This window comes from Melitaea cinxia, chromosome Z (genome assembly GCF_905220565.1).
Source record: "Melitaea cinxia chromosome Z, ilMelCinx1.1, whole genome shotgun sequence".
In the NCBI taxonomy this organism is placed as follows: domain Eukaryota; kingdom Metazoa; phylum Arthropoda; class Insecta; order Lepidoptera; family Nymphalidae; genus Melitaea; species Melitaea cinxia.
Genome location: NC_059424.1, coordinates 351,367 through 378,247, shown reverse-complemented (window position 1 = coordinate 378,247; position 26,881 = coordinate 351,367). Strand labels below are relative to the sequence as shown.

General features: G+C 34.4%; 1 protein-coding gene and 1 long non-coding RNA gene across 2 annotated transcripts; one reads left to right on the top strand and one right to left on the bottom strand.

Annotated features, from left to right (window-relative positions):
• Nucleotides 1-3,187: 3,187 nt before the first annotated feature.
• Nucleotides 3,188-15,409, bottom strand: LOC123668682. The gene is made up of 3 exons (XR_006745619.1): nucleotides 15,347-15,409; nucleotides 3,974-3,977; nucleotides 3,188-3,197 (listed from the first exon to the last, which is right to left on the bottom strand). It is a non-coding gene; the product is annotated as an uncharacterized LOC123668682 (long non-coding RNA).
• A 9,822-nt stretch (nucleotides 15,410-25,231) lies between these two features.
• Nucleotides 25,232-26,299, top strand: LOC123668451. The gene has a single exon (XM_045602184.1). It carries the CDS (start codon nucleotides 25,232-25,234, stop codon nucleotides 26,297-26,299), a length of 1,068 nt encoding a protein of 355 aa, XP_045458140.1.
• Nucleotides 26,300-26,881: the final 582 nt, after the last annotated feature.

Genomic DNA, 26,881 nt, shown 5'->3' with positions numbered 1-26,881 from the left:
TAATATACATGACAGATGCAGAGAGCGTACAGTACGAAAAAAATAATTAGTTTCCAGACATGACGTTTTATTACCCGACTGCCAAGGAAGGGTTATGTATTAAGCTTATGAATGTTTATATAAATTAGTATAACCAATTACCAACTATTTTCACTATAAAATTTACAAAACAAACTTAAAATACAAACAAAAACACCAAAATCTCTCTGACACGTGTGTTAACCAAAGCTAACGCAACCTAGAGTTCTATTTCTCGTCACACCAATTTACAATTACATTAATAAAATCAATAACAAATACATAATACCAAATACAAACAAATAATTTTAATAATAATTTCATTATATTAAAACTGATAGTTGTTGACTTAAGCAGTCACCTATTTGCTAAAGGTCAGGCTTACGTTGCTTTGAGCAGAGTGAGATCTTTCTCCGGGCTTGCTATCAGTTCTCTTGACCCTAAAAAGTTACTTAAACAACCACATGATGTAAACTGTTTTAATGAATTGAACCGATTACTAATAATAATAATTAAAAATAAACAAAAAACCCGCCTGCTTGAAGAATAACTAATAGAAAATCAATTGAAAAAGCTGGAACAAGATAAAAATTCAATATGCACACAAAGTCAGCGAAATAAATAGAAACAATATCAAACATTTTGTGCTGTACATTTAAAATATATTAATACGGTAGTCCATCGAAACTTTATGCAACGTCGTAGATAATATGCAGTCGGAGGCATGAAATTGAAGGATAAGTCAAATCATTCTCTCTTTGTGCATGTCTCCGACAGCATGTTATGTACGACGTTGCATAAAGTTTCGAAGGACTACCGTATTAATATATTTTAAATAATAATAATAATAATAAGCGTTTATTTCAGACGTGTACATCCATAGTGTATTAGTGTGTTAGTAACAATATTTACTTATAATCTATGTTAGTTATTGTTAGTAAGATGATAATAAAATAAAATAATCATTTTAGTTGGCCCGTCATTGTTTCTATCCAGTATTTTTGAATAGAACAATCAGGGCGAGCCGTGATTGTCCTCAGGATGCTGTTGTTGCTGGCCCTCATGCGCCGCAGCAGAGACGATGCTTTTTTACGCATAATCGCGTGAAATCCATCAACCCGTGCATCCGCGAACATTCCTGAGGCGCTGCAAAACCGCGGTAGCCGCAACAGCACTCTGAAGGCATTATTATACTGAACACGTAGTGCGTTGTAGGCTCGACGCGTGTAGCTCACCCACAGACCACAAAAAACAAAATTAAATGTACAGCACAAAATGTTTGATATTGTTTCTATTTATTTCGCTGACTTTGTGTGCATATTGAATTTTTATCTTGTTCCAGCTTTTTCAGTTGATTTTCTATTAGTTATTCTTCACGCAGGCGGGTTTTTTGTTTATTTTTAATTATTATTTTATTACATTTTGATATTGAACGTTTTACCAAGCGATGCCCGTTTATACTTCTCCTAAAATGTGACGGGAAACAGGATGGTAGGACTGTGTTTCACGGTTTTCGGTTTTTGTGAGAAATGTCAAAATATGTTGTTTGGTGTTACACCACGAATTTTGCCAGACGAGTCGGTTTATACTTCCTCTTCTTCCTCTTCATCTCCTTTATTCCACGGTTGAATATCAGCTGACATAAATATTACGAAGATGACATTACTAAGAAAAGTGCAACCAGCCATCAGTAATAGTAAGATGCGCCACTGGTACCGATTTGTCTGAAATAAAAAAAAAAAAGTTAAAATTTTCTTCAATGTGCACGTCTGCGAATCTTATATATAAGTTATCCGACATTCAAAATAATAATAACATTTTCCGTAATTTTTTATGCTTGTCCAGGAGACTCTATTTTATCTGACAGATTTAGACTATTTGCTACATATAAAAGGGGTAGAGTCTGTGTTTCGCAGTCAGTAAAGCCAGGCCATGAAACTAACATATACCCGGAAAACGCTTAGCACTTGATTAAAAATATCCTTAAACTACATATAATTTACAGAACCAAACGTTAGCATGTTTAAGCATAAGGCAGCGCCATCTAGTTTAACTTTATAGAACTATCCTAACAGTTATCTATAACATCTATACAATGGATTATAATATAGATTTATTTACAAATTCTATTACTGTCGATCCATAAAATCAGTACCCACTGAATGAAACTTTGAAAGCTAGTGATTGTTATGTGTTTAGATATCATGTTTGTCAAACTATAAGCGTATTTAGCTGTTGATTAGAAGATCAGGCGGATCGTAACACTCAGTTTCAAAGCACACACATCCATTTTTAGGAAGGAATCAGAGCTCCAAACTCCAGTTCAGTCAATAAGTGCCATTAGAACGCATAAAATTACCATAAATTTAGCCCAACTCTAAAAAGCTACGTACCATGTCAGTTACAACAAAGGAAGTTATTATGGGTAAGACGATGCCTAAGAGGTTGGATATTATGTTTCCGATCGACATCAGGGATCCACAATAGTTTGGTGATAAGTCCATATAATTTCCCTGAAAGAAAATAGTATAATTTATTATACAAACTTATTACAAAGGTAAACCTGGATCGGTATAACAATTATGTGTCATGAATGGCGTTCAAACAACGGCACTCGCCAGCACAACAGCCAGCGCTGTGATCGTGGCGCCATCAATCGAAACCAAGAAAATAAAATATGTTTTAAATTAAACATGTTTGGACATGAATTTTGACTCATGGCCGATACTTATTTTTACGAGCATGTTTACTTAAAAAAAATCACAATGTTTGTTATTAATAGTTTCGAAGCCATGCTTACCATCCAACCAAAATGGTGTCCAGAATTCGCTGTCGAAAATATGACAAAACAGACAACAGCTAAAATGCTACTGTGTGTGTAAGTCACTATTATTAGACATATCGCTGGAATAACACACGCTGAAATAGAAATGAATACATTTTTAAATAAATAAAATATTAAAAAGTAGTTCGATTAAATGGCTATAATGTCTTCCAAAATTTTATTTTCGATTTATTATGACGGCGGGTAAACAGGATTTAGGGGGGGGGGGGGGTGGGGAATTGGGTCGGCTACGCGCTTGCGATGTTTCTGGCGTTGCAGGCGTCTATAAGCTACGGTAATCTTGTTTGCCGACCTAGTGATATAAAAAAAATACGCTTCAGCCTGTAAGATCCCACTGCTGGGCATAGGCCTCTTTCCCCATGTAGGAGAAGGATCAGAGCTTAATCCACCACGCTGCTCCAACGCGGGTTGGCGGATATATTCCCTACTATGAGTAACGATCGCTATCAGGTGTACATGATAACAACCGGGACCGACGGCTTAACGTGCTCTCCGAGGCACGGTGGGGAAACCTACACGGACTGCACAAACACCCAGACCACGGCAAACACCTGTATGGGAAAAAATGACAACATATAATAATGAGTAGCATTATACTTAGTTAAAAAAATGAATACACCGCGGACCAACAACATAGCCACAGTTATGTGTAATTTGTCGTCGGCTCCCGATCGCTGCTCATGGTTGGGAAAATATCCGCCAATCTACTGTGTAACAGCTTCGGGGGTTATGGTCTTACACTATTTTACGACACAACTTACCGATAGAATTAAATATTATTCTCGCCATTTTCATGCTGATGACTTGTCTATTAGTTAGATAATCGCACAGATTACCGAATGCTAACGCCGCGATAATTGAACCCAAGTACGGTAGTGCTGTCAGAATACCACTCTGTAAAAAAATTGAAATTTTAAGCAAATAGATTAAATATTGTATGTATGAGAGGTATAATAGCACTTATCAGTAAATAAATAAATAAAGCAGTGTTTTTTAGCAGTGATCTTCTGAAAGGTCTAGGAAATTTCACAGTTGGGCTGCTCCCGATTTTGAGCAGAATATTTCCTGCTTTGCGCTACCTCAGTTATTCTTATCACTCACAATGTACACTGGCCTTAATCCGCCTAACGCAGACGATTTAGACAGTGTCAGAAAGACACTGTGTCACCTAGGCCACTCTTCAGGCAAACGCAGAGTCGTCTAAGCTCTGCGCCACCCTCTCGACCTCACTGGCTAGGCCCACAGGAACGACGAGTCGATAGGTGTGGAGCCAGTTCGGCTGCAGGAGTCTCTCGCATTTTAGAGCTATGCCACGAATACTTGACGGAGACCCCATTCCGGGTTTCAAATGAAGTTTTCCTTTGCATACCCTGACGATTTTGAGCCAGGTCTATCCCTCGGTCGCCTTTTACGACCCCCACGGGAAGAAAGATGGTGATGCTATTCTACTCGGCCGACACCACACGGCACACTCACAGTGCGTTACTCTTATTACCATATTTTTAAACCAATCACACTCAACTCTGTTTCAAACCTGCCTTGAAACCGTAATGTAGTACGAGAAAATCTGATACTTACATTCATTATGTTGAAATTCAACACGCCAACCATGTACGATGGAACTTGTGTAAAGAAGAACAGAAATGCAACAGAATTTCCAACATGTGCTATGACAGTCGCCCACAAAGGAATCGAAGTAAATATTTTTTTCCATGGAACTTTGAGTTTCTAAAAAAAATACAGAACTAATAAACACCGTTATTTTTGTCGTTTTTCGTTCATTTTTATAGATTAGTAAACACTCAAAATTGTAAAAAAAGTATCGCGCATAAAAGTACGTCTTTATCAAGATCTGTTTTTTTTTAAATGATATAAAATCTTAAAGAATTAGGAGTACTGACCATCACCACTTCTTCGACATGATCCCGTAAAATATAATTTTTTTCCTTCTCTGACACTAATTTATGTTTATGGGGGGTAGAAGTTCCGAAGAAGGTTATCAAGAAAAACGCAATTGAACTTGTTATTCCGACTAACCAAAATGTCGCCGGATATCCTAATTTACTGTCCGTCAGAACACCAGCTAAGAGGAACGCTAACATGCATCCAATACCTGAACCTAAAAAACACAAAACATCCAGTCAAAGAACCATTTCGGTCATTTTTGTCCCTCACGTTTGTTACACCGTTGATAGCCTTTCTCGTTGTGTCCAGCACAGTGATACTTTCTATAGCGACCATCTTTGATCGAGACTATATAATATAGGTAATTGTGTTTGCTCGCAAACGAAAAAAATCGACTTCAATTACATCGACAAGTAATACAAAGTAAGAAGACGAAAACACAGTCAAGTAAACACGCGTTATCAAAGATTACTTAAAAAGTAGTAATAAGATCTCTAACAAATTTAAATAAGACTACATGACAAGCATTAGCTTTCCACCAAAGTAAGAATCATCGAAAGCGATAAATCCATTATAAAGTTATTCTTTTTAATACAACGTAGGTCGACGAAAAAATAGTCAAATAAATATGCAATATTGGATATATAACTCTAAAAGTACTTGTCAGATCTAAATATCTCCATTAAATATGAATGGGACCAAATTCATCAAATTCGGTTTACTCAGTCAAAAATTCTGATTTAACTTGCATAAAAAAAATACAATCGAATTGAGAACCTTTTTTGAAAGTCGATTAAAAATAATGTATTTTATTTCTAAAAAAGTAATTCCATTTCATTTTCCATTTTGATTTTCCTCATCACTATGTTAGTATAGTACTATTTAGGAAATAAAATGATATACAGTCAGTTATTATTTATATGTAAAGTTATATATATGTGTCTGTGTGTGTGATTTTTTTTATTTATTTTTTATTTTACCTGCATAAATGAAGCTGCTGAGAGAGTTACGTTCGCTAACAGGAAACCATTGCGTAACTAAAAATTGGATTCCGGGGTAAAGTCCAGCTTGAAAACCGCCTTGCAAGAAACGAAGTACGGCAAATGATATCCAACCACCCTAAAATAAAGTAAATAAATGTAGATAAAAAATATAAATATATTATAACATACTCACACGGCCGTCTGTTCCCATGTTAAGCAACTTAATGTTTGTGTTACAGGTAACAGACAACTGTTATGGCTAAGTATTATCTATAATATATATAAAAGCGAAAGGTCACTCATCACGAAATCTCCGAAACTATAATACCTACAAACTTGAAATTCGGCAGGTAGGTTCCTTATAGAGCTTAGACATCTGGTAAGAACGAATTTTACGAAACTCGACCCCTAAGGGGGTAAACCAGGGGTTAGAAGTTTGTATGAAAGCCCTATGTTTTAGAAGTAAGAGACTTGAAATTTAAAATGTATGCTCTATAAATGATGAAAAGGTGTCCAAATAATGTATCTTTAGAAATCAACTCCCTTTTGGGGTTAAAACGGGGGATGATAGGTTGACTCCCTCATCACGAAATCTCCGAAACTATAACAGCTACAAACTTGAAATTTTGCAGATAGGTTTTCTTATAGAGCGTAGACATCCGCTAAGAACGGATTTTGCGAAACTCGACCCCTAAGGGGGTAAAACAGGGGTTGAAAATTTGTATGAAAGTCCTATGTTTTTGAAGTAAGAGAGTTGAAATTTAAAATGTATGCTCTATAGATGATGAAAAGGTGTTCAAATAATGTATCTTTAGAAATCAACTTCTTTTTGGTGTTAAAACGGGGGATGGTGGGTTGACTCACTAATCACGAAATCTCCGAAACTATAACAGCCACAAACTTGAAATTTTGCAGATAGGTTTTCTTATAGGGCATAAACATCCGCAGAGAACGGATTTTACGAAACTCGACCCATAAGACGATAAAACGGGGGTTGGAAGTTTGTATGAAAGTCCTATGTTTTTGAAGTAAGAGACTTGAAATTTAAAATGTATGCTCTATAGCTGGTGAGAAGGTGTCCAAATAATGTATCTCTAGAAATCAACTCCCTTTTGGGGTTAAAACGGGGGATGGTAGGTTGACTCACTAATCACGAAATCTCCGAAACTATAACAACTAAAAACTTGAAATTTGGCAGATAGGCTCTTTATAGCTCGCAAACATCCGCTAAGAACGGATTTTACGAAATTCGACCCCTAAAGGGGGTAAACCAGGGGTTAGAAGTTTGTATGAAAGTCCTATGTTTTTGAAGTAAGAGACTTGAAATTTAAAATGTATGCTCTATAGCTAGTGAGAAGGTGTCCAAATAATGTATCTCTAGAAATCAACTCCCTTTTGGGTTTAAAACGGGGGATGGTAGGTTGACTCACTAATCACGAAATCTCCGAAACTATACCAACTAAAAACTTGAAATTTGGCAGATAGGCTCTTTATAGCTCGCAAACATCCGCTAAGAACGGATTTTACGAAATTCGACCCCTAAAGGGATAAAACGGGGGTTGGAAATTTGTATGAAAGTCCTATGTTTTTGAAGTAAGAGACTTGAAATTTAAAATGTATGCTCTATAGATGGTGGCGAGCTGTCCAAATAATGCATCTTAATATATATATATATATATTCATATGTATATATGTAAGCGAAAGGTCACTGACTCATTCATCACGAGAACTCAAAAATCGCTGGATGGTCCATCCATCCAGGATGAACAAAGATGAATTTTGGCAGGGAGGTAGATTATTGTTAGTAGACGTCCGCTAAGAACGGATTTTGCGATATTCCACCACTAAGGGGGTGTAATGGGCGTTAATAGTTTGTATGAAACATATACAGCACCTATAAGTTCGCCTGATAGGTTATTTATACTGCAGCCTAAAAATAGAACTAAAAATGTGGTGTATAGAGAGGTTTTATAATGTTTTTATTAAATTATACTAAATTGTGGCTGTAAGATTTTATTTTTTGAGTTACTCGCACAAAAATAAAATCGTACAGGCACAATTCAAAAATGTTTAAATTGCGCCTTTTAAAAAGTTACTCAGTGTTATAAGCATTTCAAGTGACTTAAATAAAAAAATAATTTGCGTTAAACAGTGTTATAAAACAAAGTCCCCTAAAAGTCTATGTGATCGATTCCCTCAAAATCTACTAAACGTATTTTCACGCGGTTTCACCGATGGAGACAGGGCTTCAAGAGGAAGGTTTACGGCTAAGCCAATTTTGATGAGAGTTTCACTGGAAGTTTTCCAGGAAAACTTTGTGACATACTGATTTAAACGCGGGCGAAGCCGCGGGCACAGCTAGTTTTAATATAAATATACATAGAAAGAATACATATATAAATATATTAATGCACATATTACACCCAGACTCAGGCAGGAATCAAACCCGCAACCCACGGAACAAAAGCAGGGCTTGTACTCCGCCACGCAGGGCTAGTCAAAAATATATAATTAAATAACTTTATTTACTTATACAAATTAAATTATGACATATATATAATAATTGACTCGATACAAAACAAAAAATTAGTAGAATAGAGTCGAAAACGGTTGAAAAATGACAATGACACAAAAAAGACATGCTTAAAAAACGACATGCAAACTCACCCATGCAATTAACCACGGTGCCACAGTCGATGTGACTGCATTTACAGCCAGTGATATTTGAAGCAGAACCTTTCCACCAAATCGCTGTCCCAAGAGACTGATAGGAAACATCATGACAGCAGTTCCAAGGAAAAACGATCCGAGAATAATCTCGTGTATTGACTTCGGCCAATCATAAATCTGAAAAAAAATATTTAATAAAAATTAATGACAATTTTTTTACAACAACGTTCATACATAGAAAAACCACAATAAAATGTCAAACAATATGACCCTTTACATGAAGTGATAAAGTAAGTTCTATATGGCAAGAAACACATTTCATCCTACACAGAGATAAGTTGTATCGTGTCATACCTCGTGTGTATGTCCTTGTTTCTATTTAGGTCTAACGATCTACCCTAGTGAGACACCTTGTCATGGAAAGTACATAAATACATCGTACTCAGTCGTCGGTGTCGAAAATTCAGAAAGATTAGTCATAGTAATTAGGAATGAGAAAGGTTGTCACAAACATAATTATTCTCTTGCGCCCAACGGTTAAGAACGATAGCTGAAATACTCAAAATGGTCCTGTTAGATCTAAACTGAACTAACAGCTTTCTGAATAGAACGGAAGAAAATTTGTATCTAGATTGAACTTACTTGATATATATCCGAATATCTAACGACATCATGCGTTTCATTCTTTTCAAATTTCCTATTTAACTGTGAAGTTACTATTTCGTCAGTAGTTTTTTGAGGTCTTGACATCGCGACAATCGTGACTCCCGCATGAGCACTCATAATGAACTCGAAGGTAAGACATATAAACATCAGCAATGCTTGTATATGACGATATCCTAAACCATACGAGCCTGGTTCTTCATTTTCGCAACCTAAAACAACATAAACATCAGCAATCAGAATTATTTGTGTTCTTAGATGCAGAACACTACTTGTGGTGTCAACATGCCATTCTGCTGTTCCCTATATATAGACATCAACGAAGCATAGAGGCGTTTGGGAGGAGTATTCAGTTGGGCTGGTTCGAACCGTTAAATATATGGGGTTGTTTTTGTGTTACGGTGGACCAAACCAAATAAATGACATGCCTCCAAATAAAACAAAGGAAGCAAAGCTAATGAAAACACAAATTTAATCATTTATTTACAACGTGGTCCTGCTTTGCTAATCTAGGCAGAATTAGTGCTGGTCAGTTTTTATCTTAATCATCATCACTTCAGCCTATCACAGTCCTCTGCTGGACACAGGCCTCCGCAAGCTTGCGCCAAAAGTGGTGTGAGCTCATCTGCTTTGCCCATAATCACCACGCTGGGCAGGCCGGTTGGTGACCGCAGGGCTGGTTTTATCGAACCGAAGACGCTGCTGACCGTCTTGGAGCTGTGTATTTGAAAGCCAGCAGTCAGATGGTTATCCCGCCATAGGTCGGCTTTTTAAATTCGAAGGTGGTAGTGTAACTGTGTATCCCTTAGACACCTCTTACGATACCCACGGGAAAAGAGGGCGAGGCTATATTCTTTATGCCGTAACCACACAGCAGATGAGATGACATACGTACCCAAAATACGTATACAAAAAATACAATATAATTGAGAACCAGCTCCTTTTTTGGAAGTGGGTTAATAAAGCAGCTGTTAAATCTTAGGACGATTGTTTTTAATTTAAGTTTTTACTGATTTAAATGACTTTTTTAATCAGTCTTCCTTGTTTATAATTTTAAGGCATCCGTACCATATGCGTTTTGATAAAATAAAGCCGAAAATGGCTCATTTCATTGTGCTATTTCAAATGATTTACCTACCAAAATGATTAAATTTCAAATTATCTTAACGCGTTATGTTTCGAAGTCTTTTAAAGACTTAATATATGTTTTTTTATCACAAAGTAAGTAATCCATTACTTAGATAAATTCTTATCCAATCCTTTTCCATAAATTAAAATATCAAATTCAAGACTTAGACTTCGTTGTCACTAACTAAACAGATACGAGTAACAGCACAATTTTAGTATTATATTTTCGATTCAAATTAAATATTCAAACAAAATAGTTTTAAGTCTTTCGATACGTTTGTAATGCGATAAATTAAAAAGATAAGATAACGACAGTGTAACACGAGTACGTCAAGAAACGTAGTTCCGTTACGCTTTCATGGTTAAACCGTAGAACCAATTTGAACCAAATTTGATCTTAGCGCTTATAGCACTTCCCCAATCCCGCCAGCGTTTGCCCTTGCGGGCCTCACGTGGTGACAGTAATTCGAAAGGCATACTCGAACGTTAAGAGCGCCTTCCTCCTCAGGACCGATGAGTGCGGACGACAGGTCCCCGACCTACCACCGTAAGTGTGACAAAGGAAAACCCCAGGGGGCTAAGCTCTAGACTAGGAAAAAGCGAATGGGCTATTTGACAATGTGAAAAATAAAGTGTAAATTGCTGTTATCAGTATGTATTATGAGTTTAAAAATGGTTATTCATTAATGTAAGTTGGAAAAAATTAATTAATTAATTTAAAAATCAATAAATACAAATTCATTTTTTTAAGCGTATGTCACGTGACACAGAACGTTCCTGATTGGTCGAGTTTATGATGACGTCACTTGCTTGTAGCCGCATTTGCCTGCTTGTTGTGTTTATATGCTTTCGAATTTGTTTTAACCTCTTGTATGTGACCTATCTAAATGACAATTAGTGCCCATCTGTGGATCCCATGACAGGACTTTCCACAGAGCACTTGTTTGAGCACTAATTTTTGAGACCTAGGTTTGGAAAAACCATTTTATTTCTAAATGTAGTTGAAATCTAGTAAAATTACAGTAAATTTTATAATTAAGATATATTTCTTTAATTTCTTACACCACTTAAGCTTGACTTTGAATTGCATTATAAATGTTTTAGGAGAAAGAATACGGGTCTCTTAAAACCTAACTTTTATTTTCTCATTTATAAAAAATAAAACGATAGCTGGATGTAATATTATATTTTTTCTATACAATCTTATATATATAATAAAATTAAAAAACAAATGGCACACCTTACATACATTTTTTTTTCACTGAAACTGTTTTTTAACTTTGGACAAAAAAAAGCACCTCTACAAAAGCCACTTAAGTGGCTCTCACATTTCATTAGTTAACAATACATTCCTGGCGTCAGGGACAAGGCGTTTTTTGTTTACAATAATTTTAACTTACTGCCAAGCTAGTTTAAATAATGGCACATTGTAATATTCAACACATCTTGAGTATGGATGTATCAAAAATGAGGCTCGAAATTCTTACAAAAAACATTGTCTCAAAAAGACTAAGATTTTGCAGAATATATACTTCCAAGTGTTATAATTATTAATTATTCAAGATTGACATAGAACTTAGCATTAATTACAATGAAAAATAACACATGTTTAGAAGAGAAATATCAAAAACAATGTTAAAAATAGTGAAATATGAGCATATTTGCTCCATGAATGGTACATAAGTATGGATAGGACTGTTTCATTTAATCAATATGATTTTTTTTTCGAACTTATTTTTATTTAACTATTTAATCGCTAGTAAAATAAACTTTCTGGTTTTGCTTGCTTGGAGAGAAAAAAAAAGAAATCAAATAAAAAAATTAAATTAACAAAACATTCATACAAATGCCTTCATTTCAATAATAATGGTGCGCATTTTAAACACCATAATGCAGCATTTTGTCTAGTACTTCACAACAATATGAATGGTATCTTATTCAGCGGTTTGTGCCCCACTGCTGGGCAAAGACCTCTCTCCTCTCCCTCCATACACAATAATACCTACCTACCTAATTATTTTTTAATACTTATTATTAAAACTCATTTTTAACGGATATTAACGCGATTTTTATTATTCTTTTCCGACGTTTCGACATCTTTACAAAAGCCGTGGTCGCAGAAGACTGAGATGTAGGTAGTTTAATATTGTACAGTAAGAAACTATGACTTGAAACTACTGGCTAGCGTGTACGTCAAAACGCTACAAATAACCTGTAACAAAAACAAACTGTGAGTGCAAAATAAACATATCCGTAATAAAAAAAATTAACAACATTAAAAGTGCTGTAAGCAACCAAGTCAATGAAAATGTATAAAAAGACAATTTAAAAATCTATCAAAAACCTTTTTTTTTTATAAATTGATTCGTCATAGAAACTATCTTTAGCACAGAATCCAATCACTATTTAATATATGATATATATATATATGTGTGTGTGAATGTGTATGTACGTGTGTGTGTAACAAAAAAATATCTAATATGAATTTCAATAGCCTTATCCATATTATCCAACCGGCGGCCATTTTGTGATGCAAAATTCCTGTCTGATCATCCTTCATTTTGATCTTAGGATATATATCACTCATTTAGCTCTTCAGCTCATTTAGCTCAGTGAAATAATTTTATAATGCAACCAAAATGCAACCTTATGTGGTGGTAAAAAATACTTTTTCGCTTGTTCAAAGCAAGACGATTGAGTCTATGACCTTGTGAAATATGAATCGAAAAGAGACAGAGCCATAACTAACTATCTCTCTCTTTCGCGTGATAAACGCCATCGTCCGATCGAGTGGCTCACTAGCTCAGTCTCGTTTACTCCCGCTCAGCACGTCAGTCTCTCGAAAACGAATCATAAGACTAGTGAGCTGGAGATATATTTGAAACGTAAGTGAGCTGATGAGAGACTAGCTCACTTGAAAAGCTATGTTTCATTTGTATCCAGGGCTGCTAGATGGGGCGATTTGTCGCGAATTGGGCGATTTTTTTCATGGATACGCTCCTTTTTTTAAGTTTGGGCGACAAGTCGCAAATTAGGCTCTTTTTAATCCTCAGCGTTGGCGACAAATTAAAAGTACAAAAACCGTTACAAAAATATTGTTTTTTTTTTATGTCACAATAAGCTTCCTTTAATTTTGAAATTGAGTCAATATATTTTATCTGTATCTATTATTTTATCTTTTGTATCTTGGGACATCATGTAAGTTAATAATATTTTAAATAAATAATTTTTAATTTCGAGTCCGTTATGATAGACTGTCATAAAAAACTGACAGACAGATCCTAGTAAATATTCAAACTTTCATTGGGCGACTGCTAAGAATATTTTGCGACTTTCGATCATAGATGGGGCGACTTGAATCAAAACTTTCTGGCAAGCCTGTTTGTATCACTCACTCATGAGTTACACAAGTCTAGTGGTAGGTAAGTCCCAGAAACGGACTTTTGAGCGTCTTCATGTCTTTGAGCTCGGTATTTTTACATTTTCGACTAAATTACATGTATTTTGGAAATTTATAATTAATGTATTTTAAAATTTAAATATGACAAAACGAAATCCACGTACAAATTTGTAAAGTTACTTCGACGTTGGTTCTAAGGCTGTTTTTGTCTTAAAAAGTAAAGAATATATCAATATGAGTAAATAAAATGAAATATTACTTACTGTTCCATGGTTATTCCTGTTGAAATCACCCAAAACTTAGAAAGTTCAGCACAAATCAAGCGGTATTTCGCGGCAATCGCCGCCTGAACTGGTGACACATTAAAACAACAAATTTCAACTTTTTTTCTACCATACCACGTGCTAAATTGCATGTGAGAGTGAGAAATAGTTCATTCTAATACGATCTTTGCTGTGTGCGATAGAGTAAAAACTAAATACACGACAAATAATTGTGTTTGCTCGCAAACGAAAAAAAACCAACTTCAATTACATCGACGAGTAATACAACGTAGATCGACGAAAAAATAGTCAAGTAACTACGCGTTATCAAAGATCAATTAGTTATCAATTAGATATAACTCGAAAAGTAGTTGTTAGGTCTCAAATAAATTTAAATGGGACCAATTGACAAACACCACCTTTCGATTTAAAAAAAATCGGTCCACACGGGCAAAAGTTTTAATGTAACATACATTAAAAAAAAATACAGTCGAATTGAGAACCTCCTCCTTTTTTGGAAGTCGGTTAAAAATGCTCAAAACTAAATAATGTGATCGCAGCTGTGTGCGCGTCCCATGACAGGATGCTCCACAGACACGGCTCAAATTACTGTGTCCTTTAACCTTTTGACCGCCATAGTCCGCATATACTTGACAAGGGCTCGCGAGTCCTGTGCGCCAGCGACGTCTATAGGTGACAAATAACCCGGACCACAAAAATATTAAATTAAATTATTAAAAAAATATTTCTAGTATTTTAATTCAACATTTCTGAAAATAGAATATCCCTGCAACATTCGAGTATAAAAAACAAGTCTTTTAGAGCTACACGTACTGAGAAACATTGAAATAAAAACATGCATTCTTATTCCACGTAAATGATATGTCCAGAACGCCGAAGTCGTCTATAGTTGACCGCTACGGATGTGACGCAAGAGGTACAAATAAATATTAAATAAATAAATATTTATAATATACACACACCGTCATCTGTTCCTAAAGTAAGCAACTTAATGCTTGTGTTATAGATAACAGCCGACTGGTATAGCTAAATGTTTTTTTTTTTTTATAAACTTACATATAAATAATACATATATAAATAAATATATATTACACCCAGACTCAGGGTGGGAATCGAACCCACAATCCCCGGAGCAGAAAGCAGGGTCACTACAAACTGCGCCAACGGGCTAGTCAAAATGGTAGATGTTTTTTAAGCTATTCAAAATTGAACTCAAACGTGTTATATTTTCTATAAATAATTTGATATTAGAATAAAACAAAATGTAAAAAACATAAAACTATCAGCTAACACATAAATAGCAAATAAATAAAAAAATCAAATCAACTAAAATCAATCAAATCGTCATAATAAATCTGATATCTCAAATCTGGCGCATCCTCAAAATCATCTGGCAGCATATAATCATCATCTCCAACCCCAACTCTTATAAAAGCCTTTCTTCTGAGACTTTGGTGTCGTGAAATCAAATGGCGGGCGTATTACTCAGTACTGTTTTAGTACTATTTGCTACCTAAGCGAAAACAAATATTTAACGTAAATATTTATTTTAACTATGGCGGGCACAAACCGCACCGATTATATTAATTCCCTTTTAGTGGTGTGTAGGTAGATTTTTTTAAATATTAATCTTATATTACTCCCTTTTTAGTTATTAATTATCTAATAAGATAATAATTGTGTTTGCAGGCAAACGAAAAAAAACGACTTCAATTATATCGACATGTAATACGACAAAGGTAGACGAAAAAATAGTCAAGAAAATACGCATTATCAAAGATTACTCACAAAGTTGTAATCAGATCTCAATAAAATTTATATGTGACTACATAGTAAACATCGACTTTTGATTAGCTTAAAAATCATCAAAATAGGTGCACCCAGTAAAAAGTTATGCGGATTTTCGTGAGTTTCCCTCGATTTCTCTGGGATTCCATCATCAGATCTTGGTTTCCTTATCACGGTACCAAACTAGGGATATCCTCTTTCCAACAAAAAAAGAATTATCAAAATCGGTACATCCAGTAGAAAGTTATGCGGTATAATACAACGTAGGTTGACGAAAAAAGCGTCAAGTTAAAACGCATTATTAGATATAACTCGAAAAGTAGTTGTTAGATCTCAAATAAATTTAAATGGGACCAACTGACACACACCACCTTCCGATTAAAAAAAAAATTGTCGAAATCGATCCACCCGGTCAAAAGTTCTGATGTAACATACATAAAAAAAAAAAAAAAAAATACAGTCGAATTGAGAACCTCCTCCTTTTTTGGAAGTCGGTTAAAAAATACAGTCGAATTGAGAACCTCCTCCTTTTTTGGAAGTCGGTTAAAAATAATAGGAGGAGGTTCTCAATTCGACTGTATTTTTTTTTAATCAAAATATCAAAAAATATTCAATGTACAGTTTTGACTTTTCTACCATTTTTAACCGACTTCAAAAAAAGGAGGAGGTTAATCAATTCGACCGTATATATATATATATATATATTTTAATATATGTTCGGAGATAACTTCTTCGTTTATGAACCGATTTTGATAAATCTTTTTTTGTTGGAAAGGAGATATCCATAGTTTGGTGCCATGATAAGAAAACCAGGATCTGATGATGGGATCCCAGAGAAATCGAGGGAAACTTTCAAAAATCGTAAGGGTGACTAGTAAATTTAATCATGTTTTCATTAAGTACTATAAAGCCTTACTATTTAATAAAGGTATGGAGTCGAAAGATAGTCGAGGAAACTCTTCAACAACTTATAGCAATTACCTGCTGTTTGAACTTAATTCGTTTCTATTGATGAGAACTTTGCACCTATATGAGTTACAAGTGCCATTAAAGTCTGATGATGGAGACGAAAGATAGTCGACGGAACTTTTCAAGGATTTATAGCAATTACCTGCTGTGTGATCATCTGTGCCGCAGGACCAGGTTTGATGATGGAGCCCATAAACACTCGAGGGAATTTCTCAACAATTTACAGCAGTTACCTTTTGATGTTTGACGACCGCTTTGATATAATGATGCATGTGCCGTGTCGGCGGCGCCTAAACTCCGACAGTCGCGGGTTCTATTCCCGCTCGGAGTGGATATTCATGTTTATACAAATATTCATTTTCGGTCTAGTTGTTAATCCTTGTGGTTCTCCCAACCTAGCCTCGGAGAACACGCTAGGCTGTCAGTCCCGGTTGTTATTATGTACACCTGATAGCGAACTTTACCTATAGTATGTCAACGCGTTAGCGCAGCGGTCACAGCACCGGCTGTTGCTCTGGCGTTATTGGGTTCAATCTCCGCGCACGACAGACATTTGTATTTGCCATATAGATGTTTGTCATTGTCTGGGTGTTTGTGCTTGTGTATTGTGTATGTTTCCGGACCCCCGACACAAGAGAAAATGCATCCTTGTCCGGTCTACTCATCACTAAAAATTGTAAAATAAAATAATTTTTAACAAAAAAAAACCGACTTAAAACAGGAAACTAAAAAGTGAAAAATAAATTTACTTAGTACAAAGTAATTCGTATTTTGATTTAGTTAATCAGAAATGATTAAATAAATATTTTATAATTTTGAAGTTGGTGCCAAGTAAATACTACAACAACCTGGCTACAATAACAAATACAAACAACACACACACACAACAAACAAGTACAAAAAATATTATTAGATATGTCAAAACAATAACAGAATAATAACAGTATTCAACCTATAATAGTCAATGAAACAAATTATGAAAGAAAACTGAATACAACTTACGAGTAGATACTAGAGTAGTTATTGTTTTCTTCGTAGGTACTTTTGGTGCTGTATAGCGTTCACGTTGACGACGTCGCGGGCAGCTACTGGTATCTACTAAATAAAATAAAATGGATTTTGAAAACCAGTCAAATAGCCTATTATGGGGTTTTGGGGGGTGGAGGGTGGAGGGTGGAGGGGAAGCTATACGAGGTAACACTGCCACACTTCGAAACCCCATGGTTATGGAGATATCCATGGTTAAAGTTTTGAGATTAGAGGAAGAATTTAAAGCTATTATAATACCTTTGGGCTCCGCCTCTGCGTTCACCTCATCTTCGCTGCGGGCAATGCGATCCATGGTCCTTTAGCTAGCTATTTTCGCCTAATAACGTAACAGATTACTAATAGTCTAATATAGTTCGCATCAAGTTATAAGAACGCTGAAAGAAACTGGAGGGGGTGCGTTTGCGCATGGGTATACTCGCGCACAAAAGTACTACTGTTTTATTTTTAATTAGGCGGTTTTTTTTACCCCATGGCTTTGTATAATGGTTATTGGTAGGTACATTAAAAACTACTAGAAATACCAGTGCGAATAATTCGGACTAAATAAGTATAATAATTTTATCACTTTACAAAATTACAAAAAAAATTTTTAAACAAAAGCAGCAACAAATTTTTTGGTTATTGAAATGTCGTATTCAAAAATATTAATTATCTGAACTCTCGATATTAGTATCTTAATAGTTTTTATGTGTTTAAAATGATAAATTGATATATTTTTTTTTTTGTGAAATAAACAGTAAATGGAGTTTTACAAGTGTCCGTATGCTAATGTGTTGTGAAAGTGAGTGATAAATGCGGAAAAAACGTGAATTACGATTGACAGTGGTGTGTTTACCAAATAAGACTGTTCCAAAAAATGGACAGTACGAAAAAGTTTTTTCAAGAGTTGGCAACACTGCCTTCGCATCGCCTTTGCGCATTGGACACGTCGACTCCGGCAAGTCCACGGCCACCGGTCACTTGATCTACCTTTGCGCATTTTGACAACCAGCGTTCTTTTTACATGACCCGAATTATATATTATAAATAATTTTTCTCACTTCTCTATGTAAAACTATTTCGTAATTTAAAACTTTTGTGCGCGATAATATTTTGAGTCGACGTCGAACTAACCAATAGCACACCGGCAAGCATGCGATACGTGATAATAAACACTCCCGTCCCCTACCCCATACTACCAAATAGACCGATAAATCGCTTCTGCGCAGGGCTGCCAGATGTACGATTTTAATCGTACTCATACGATTTTTTTGCATTTTTACTCTTGTACGATCGCTAGACCAAGATCGTACACAAAAAGTACGATTTTTATGTTCCTATTACCTGGAAGCATTTCATAATTAAAAAAAAGTCATTCACCGGCAAGCATGAATTTAGTAGAACTACCCCAACTACCTAACGCATGCCTAGATACGCTTTTACTTGAATGAAGTCTCTTTGAATAATCATATAAGAGCTGTATTTGTTTGCTTTCTAACAAAACTAATATATATATTATAGATATTTACTCTTTCGGTAGTAATTGAGACTTGAAAAAAAACACATTTTGAAATTATAAACAATTTGAAAATTATAAAACACTGGCTCAATTTACTTTAAATTTATTATGTTTTCCCCATTTCAGTGCAGATTGTGAACGAGCATTCAGCGAAGTTTATTTAATCAAAACAAAACTTAGAAACAGTTTATCCAATGACACACGTAAGGGCAAATTATTAGCTAAGCAATTAATTAAGAAGAAACGAAAATTTTACGAAGTTTAACCCAACAAATTCCTTTATTCAAAAATATGACCACAGAAAATTTTGTATGAGTGTGACAAATAGTTTTATTACATTTATTTTCTAAAATAAACGAATTTTGATAATTTATAATAAAAAATTAGTACTTAGTCTTAAAGGGCTGTACGATCTTTTTATTTCAAAATTTCCTTGGCATACGATTTTATTTTGTACTTGGCGTACGATCACACTTTTTGTGTACCTGGCAGCCCTGCTTCTGGGTAGCTTCAACGCCAGCGTTCTTTTTACATGACGCGAACTATACTAATCATCACAATACGCAGATACGCCTACGCGTAGGATAAAAAGAGATGGCTATAAGTACTATAGGTGCATCTTTGTTTTCGAATATGCTCATGCGATTTTGTACGCAATTACTATGAGCTTAAGTTTATTTTAAAGAAATTTTAATGTCGGTCGTGTTTCTTTTTAAATATTTTCGAATTTACTATTTAGTATTAAGACAGTTGACGAGTGATTAATTATTAACGATTAATGTTATTGTCTCGCGTTGAAGTACATACTAAAAAGTGTGGGTTTTTTGTTGTATTTTTAATTATATGTATGTATCTCAAAAAATAATTAAAAACTGTAATACATAAAATCAAATGAACTTCTAAATACGCCTGCATCGATTATTATATCTATACAAAAATCAAAAAAGTAATTTAAATAACATGTTTTGCAGCCAGTCGTAAGCCTGGATGAAGTATGAAGGTGAGTTAATTTGATTATACTATCCATAAATATTAACGTAGGTACGTAACGGCATTCGTATGTGTTACAATTTATAACATATAACTACTTCATAACCTTAATACAAACAAAAGTAATGTAACTGATGCTGTATACAGAAATAACTAGTTACGAAAAATAAGCAGTTTCGAAACTAGTTACGCGTATCCACGAAACTAAGTATTTTATGTGTAATGTGTACTCGGTTGATTACACATATAATTGTGTTTGCTCGCAAACGAAAAAAAACCGACTTCAATTACATCGACGAGTAATACAACGTAGATCGACGAAAAAGTAGTCAAATAACTACGCGTTATCAAAGATTACTCAAAAAGTAATTATCAGATCTCGAAAAAATTTATATGTGACCACATGATAAACATCAGCTTTCGATTAAATCAAAAATTATCCAAATCGGTACACCCAGTAAAAAGTTATTGCGGATTTTCGAGAGTTTCCCTCGATTTATCTGGGATCCCATCATCAGATCCTGGTTTCCTTATCACGGTACCAAACTAGGGATATCTTCTTTCCAACAAAAAAAGAATTATCAAAAATCGGTACATCTAGTAGAAAGTTATGCGGTATAATACAACGTAGGTCGACGAAAAAAGCGTCAAGTTAAAACGCATTATTAGATACTAGCTGACCCGGCGAACTTCGTATCGCCTAACACAAAATTTATCGTATGGTATTAAAGTTCAAATTGACTTTTAAGTATTATCACAAATCTTTTGTATGGAGTATAGAAAAGTCTTGTTTTTAGACTTTTTCAGGAAATTAAAAAAAATTTTTTTTTTAAATTTTTCTCTCCGTAAGAACCATCCTCGTACTTCAAGGAATATTTTAAAAAAAGAATTAGCGAAATCGGTCCAACCGTTCTCGAGTTTTGCGCTTAGCAACACATTCAGCGACTCATTTTTATATTATAGATAATTCGAAAAGTAGTTGTTAGATCTCAAATAAATTTAAATGGGACCAATTGGCACACACCATCTTTCGATCAAAACAAAATTTGTCGAAATCGGTCCACCCGGTCAAAAGTTCTGATGTAACATACATTAAAAAAAATACAGTCGAATTGAGAACCTCCTCCTTTTTTGGAAGTCGGTTAAAAAGAAGTTGCGACCCACGACTAGGTACAACTGATGTTTAATGACTGTTAATGACTGAGATATAGATGCTTTAAAAAAAATGCCGCGCCACTTATCGTTTCGCTCCCAAGCAATGTAAGCATAAATTCATTGTTTTCATTTAAATAATTCATAGAACAAGCAAGAGACGCAAACTCAGCGTCTGGTCGGCCTCCCTGACATCCGCTGGGCCCAAGACTGTAGTAGTTAAGGAGAGACATTAAAAGCCTCCAAATCGGTTACATGTTTTTCATTTTTTTTTTTTTTTTATTTAAATTAAGTATATCTTTCTTTTAATATATATATCTTTTCATTAATGTTTACTTTTATTGTGTATTGTATAATATGTATATTATATGTGTATTTTATGTAGATATATATGTAATATTTATGTGTATGATCTTTATAAGTAGTAGTGTGTATATGTATATAGTATGTAAATGTAGCGTATATATAAATAATATATATACATATATTGTATGCTGTTATGAATATTAGTTAATTAGCTTTTTATTTTTATTTTTAAGAATCTGTATATATCTACATTACTGCACTTTCTTAGCCTGCTATATAACATTAGTTCTCACCATCACAGGTTGGCTGGAAGAGATCTCTTTTAGAGATAAGTCCACCGTTGCTAACCAAATTTGTATATTAATATCTGTACAAAAATTTTAAGTGCAATAAAGAATATATATATATATATACATAAGTTAGTAGTAATTGTTTCAAAACGCTCCGAAACCAAAAGTGGCGCAGCCGGTGAGGATTCTCTTATAGCCTCCGTAGTTTTCGTGTTTTTCCGACGTCGAAATTCGTCTACAAAAATTCCGCGAATAGTCTACGTGAGCAGTGATCCTTCGAACCAAATACATATTCTTTTTAACTGACTTCCAAAAAAGGAGGTTCTCAATTCGACTGTATTTTTTAACCGACTTCCAAAAAAGGAGGAGGTTCTCAATTCGACTGTATTTTTTTATGTATGTTACATCAGAACTTTTGACCGGGTGGACCGATTTCGACAAATTTTGTTTTAATCGAAAGGTGGTGTGTGCCAATTGGTCCCATTTAAATTTATTTGAGATCTAACAACTACTTTTCGAGTTATATCTAATAATGCGTTTTTACTTGACGCTTTTTTCGTCGACCTACGTTGTATTATACCGCATAACTTTCTACTAGATGTACCGATTTTAATAATTCTTTTTTTGTTGGAAAGAAGATATCCCTAGTTTGGTACCGTGATAAGGAAACCAGCATCTGATGATGGGATCTCAGAGAAATCGAGGGAAACTCTCGAAAATCCGCAATAACTTTTTACTGGGTATACCGATTTTGATAATTTTTGATTTAATCGAAAGCTGATGTTTATCATGTGGTCACATATAAATTTTATCGAGATCTGATAACTACTTTTTGAGTAATCTTTGATAACGCGCAGTTACTTGAGTATTTTTTCGATCTACGTTGTATTACTCGTCGATGTAATTGAATTCGGTTTTTTTTTTTTCGTTTGCGAGCAAACACAATTATTTTTATGTATGTTACTTCAGAACTTTTGACTGGGTGGAGCGATTTCGACAAATTTTCTTTTGATCGAAAGGTAGTGTGTGTCATTTGGTCTCATTTAAATTTATTTGAGATCTAACAACTACTTTTCGAGTTATATCTAATAATGCGTTTTTACTTGACGCTTTTTTCGTCGACCTACATTGTATTATAACGCATAACTTTCTACTGGATGTACCGATTTTAATAATTCTTTTTTGTTGGAAAGGGGATATCCCTGGTTTGCTACCATGATAAGGATCTGATGATGGGATCCCAGATAAATCGAGGGAAACTCTCGAAAATCCGCAATAACTTTTTACTGGGTGTACCGATTTTGATAATTTTTCAATTTTAATCGAGATCTGATAACTAATTTTTGAGTAATCTTGATAACGCGTAGTTACTTGACTATTTTTTCGTCGATCTACGTTGTATTTATTACTCGTCGATGTAATTGAAGTCGGTTGTTTTTCGTTTGCGAGCAAACACAATTATGTGTCTCGAGAAGCAGAGAAGACAGAATATGGGAGTAGCGGTCATTTAATGAGTCAATCTTTTCGCCAATCCTTGTTCCCGTAATCCTCGTGTATTTTTCATATAAGTTATTAAGAGTGTATGCTACCTCAAATTGCTTATTTTCCACTCGGCACGATGTCCATATCTTTACTGAATATTTAAGTTTGAAATTTATGTATGGTAAAGTTCAGGACATAAACTATCTTACGTATGTTTCGATAACACGATTCCATAAAATTTTCTCGATACAAAAAAATCGCAAAGTTACCTTTATTTTTGTATTAAAACCTTAATATCTCAGTAAATATAGAAGTTATGGACTTGAGATTAAGCATGGTAATTGAAATAAGTATGAAGAACATTTTATATGTTGCGTTTTTAAATAAATAACTATTAATAATGTTTGTGGGGAGAAAATACATATAATTCGCGCGATGAACAAACAAGCGCTCTCAATTCTCTTGTGTTTTTAGTACGGATGAAATCTGAATTCGAGCTGAGGTAGTGTGTTTTCTAAACTATTTTATTTTTTATTTTGAAATAGCTAAATTATAATTTTCATAAGCGTCTAATTTGACATTTCTATCTGTTTTAAAAACTTAAGGGCATAGATAACATAGAATTTAAGGAAATACCACTGTATTTCTTTACATATATAATGTTACTAAGATCAGAATTAGCCTTCAACTTTCGCTCAAGATAATTAACTATTGTAAATCCCTTGTAGCTCTTTGAAACAAATCACCAAGAACAGACGGGCTTTGTCTATGTGGTATACGAATGCAAAAACGTCCGTCCGCAAAACGTGACATATTCTGAATAAAATATTCCTTCCACCTCTATTTTTCCGGTGAATATTTTTTAGTATTTGTTGTTATAGCGGCAACAGAAATACATCATCTGTGAACAATCAACTGTGTTATTATCACGGTTCATGAGATACAGCCCGGTGAGAAGGCCCCATTTTACCATTTGAGTATGGAACCCTAAAAAAATTATTCTTTACGCCTTCGATTTTTACTAAGCAATTGTTAATATGGTATGAGTTTGCTAAAAAAATATTAGTGTAAGTTGTTAGAGGAAGGGTCTTTTCTAATCGCGATGAGATATAACAAAGGGAAGATTTTTTATGTGTATTCAAATTAATTAACTACGGTAACAAGTTTGAAAATTTAGCGTATGTGTTTTGACCTACACTTACTATATGCTTCTTTGCCTCCTTTTTTAGAGGCCGTTGCCTTTGCTAAAATACAGGTAATATCGACTGTCCCTTTGTACAGTATCGAAGCTGAAATTTTTCTATTTTTTTATTGCATGAAAAAACTACTTTTTATGTATAATATATGTGTTGTTTTAGTTCGGCGCTAGTTACGCGAGCGCACACATACTAAATAATCCTTTGTCTCAAACTTACTTAAAACTTTGTATTTATAGTGTTTTTTACGTGTTTATTACGAACAGTGTTGTGTTTCATATTATAGTACTTGTTTCAAAATCAAATTCTATGTGTATTTTCAATTATTTCTTTGTTTTTGATAGTACTTTTGTTGAATAAGTTGTAAACGCGGTGACTTTTAGTGACCTCTAAATCATCCGTTGTCACATAAGAACAAAGACTTTAAAATTCCGCCTAGCTTTTAAACTTCCTCTCTGAATTGGTTGCAATATTCGACCGCATCGTATATTGAGTGTTTGGTCTAGCGGCACGGGGTCTTGCTTTTGTAGTCGCGTGCGCTGTGACGAGCCTGAGTTCAAACCCCGCTTCACTCGGAATTTAAGATTTTTAAATATTAGTTATATTTTATCAAAATGAAATTTGCTTGCTGCAACCTGACGACAGGTGTCTCTGAGTGCTTGTCGTGTTCAAAGTGTAGTAATAATTATCACATCAAATGCCTGTATCCATCTGACAAACGGAAAGAATTACCCACAGATACAAAAAAACATTGGATTTGTCCGGAATGTACGGTGGCTCAGCCAAGATCTGCTAGAAATGATAGTACACCAGTGCGAGTGCAATCGATGTGTCATTTGCGCAACGATGTTGATAATGTCAATTCTCGTAGAGGCGCTGCGTCTGAGGTTTACGATGATTGTGTCTTGGATTTAACTGATAGGTCATCGCTTATCGACGTAATTAAATCTGTTATGTCCACTGAATTGGCGAGTTTTAAAGCGGAAATCAATGTTATTATGAATCCAATTAAAGAAGAAATAAAATTAATTAAGAAAGAATTTGAAAATTTTAGAGAAAGTTTGGAATATATTAATACGAAATTCGAAGAAATGGTTAAGCGCACGGATAGTTTTCAGGAGGAGATTAAGGTTTTATCTAAGAAATGTATCGAAATCGGTAAACTGAGTAGTTCCATTGAAAAAATCGAGTCCGAAAACAATAATCGAGAACAATGGGCTCGTAAGTCTAATGTAGAAATATATGGAATTCCCGAAAAGAAAAATGAAAATCTTATTTCTCTGTTACAGACTATAGTTAATAAGACAGATCTACAAATAAATATGAGTACTGATATCGATTTCGTTACTAGGGTTGCCTCTAAAAAGTCTGAAAATAAGAAAACCAAACCGATTATTGTACGTTTTTTATGCCGCTGGAAGAAAGATGAATTTTTATCAGTTGTCAGAAAATTAAAGCTCAGAGGTACTGATATTGGTTTTAATGATGGTAACAGTTCGATATTCTTCAACGATCATCTCACCAGCACAAATAAAACGTTATTGCAATCAGTGAAGAAGGCTGCAAGTGATAAGAATTATAAATATGTGTGGGTGAAAAACTGCAGTATTATGGCTCGTCGTTCCGATACTAGTCCAGTTTTGCACTTTACAAGTTTGAAAGATTTAAACAAAATTGCATGAGGATTATTGTACATATAGCTATGTTATTTAATTTTAATTTTAATGTGTGTTTGATTGTGTTTACTTTTATATTGTTATTATTATTATTGTTGAAATTGATCATGGTATATCGTGTGTTTTTGCGTTTTGGTTTTGGGTACATTATTATTATATATTGGGACATACTCTTCTTTGAGTACAATATTGGACTCTCTCTTGTTTTGACCTTTATATTTGTGATTATTTTTAAACTGATTGTTAATGGCTAAGAATTTCTCAATTCTATATCAGAACGTCCGCGGCTTACGTACTAAAACAAACTCATTTTTTAGGAGCGTCTTGGGTGTGGATTATGATTTTATCTGTTTGACTGAAACATGGCTCTGTGATGGTATTTTCAGCGAAGAACTGTTTGATTCTAGATATTTGGTATATCGGCGTGATCGTGAGTATAAAAATCGTAGTGATAGTATGGGTGGGGGTGTCTTAGTCGCAGTTAAGACAGATATACCGGTTCGATCGTCAGTATCAATTGATGTGAAGAATTTTGCTGGTGAAGTAATTAAAGTCTCTATTCCTTTGGAAATTGGACCTCTCCTTAAG

Coding starts and splice junctions, on each gene's coding strand:
- LOC123668451 (XM_045602184.1), top strand. CDS start 25,232: ATGAAATTTGCTTGCTGCAACCTGACGACAGGTGTCTCTGAGTGCTTG.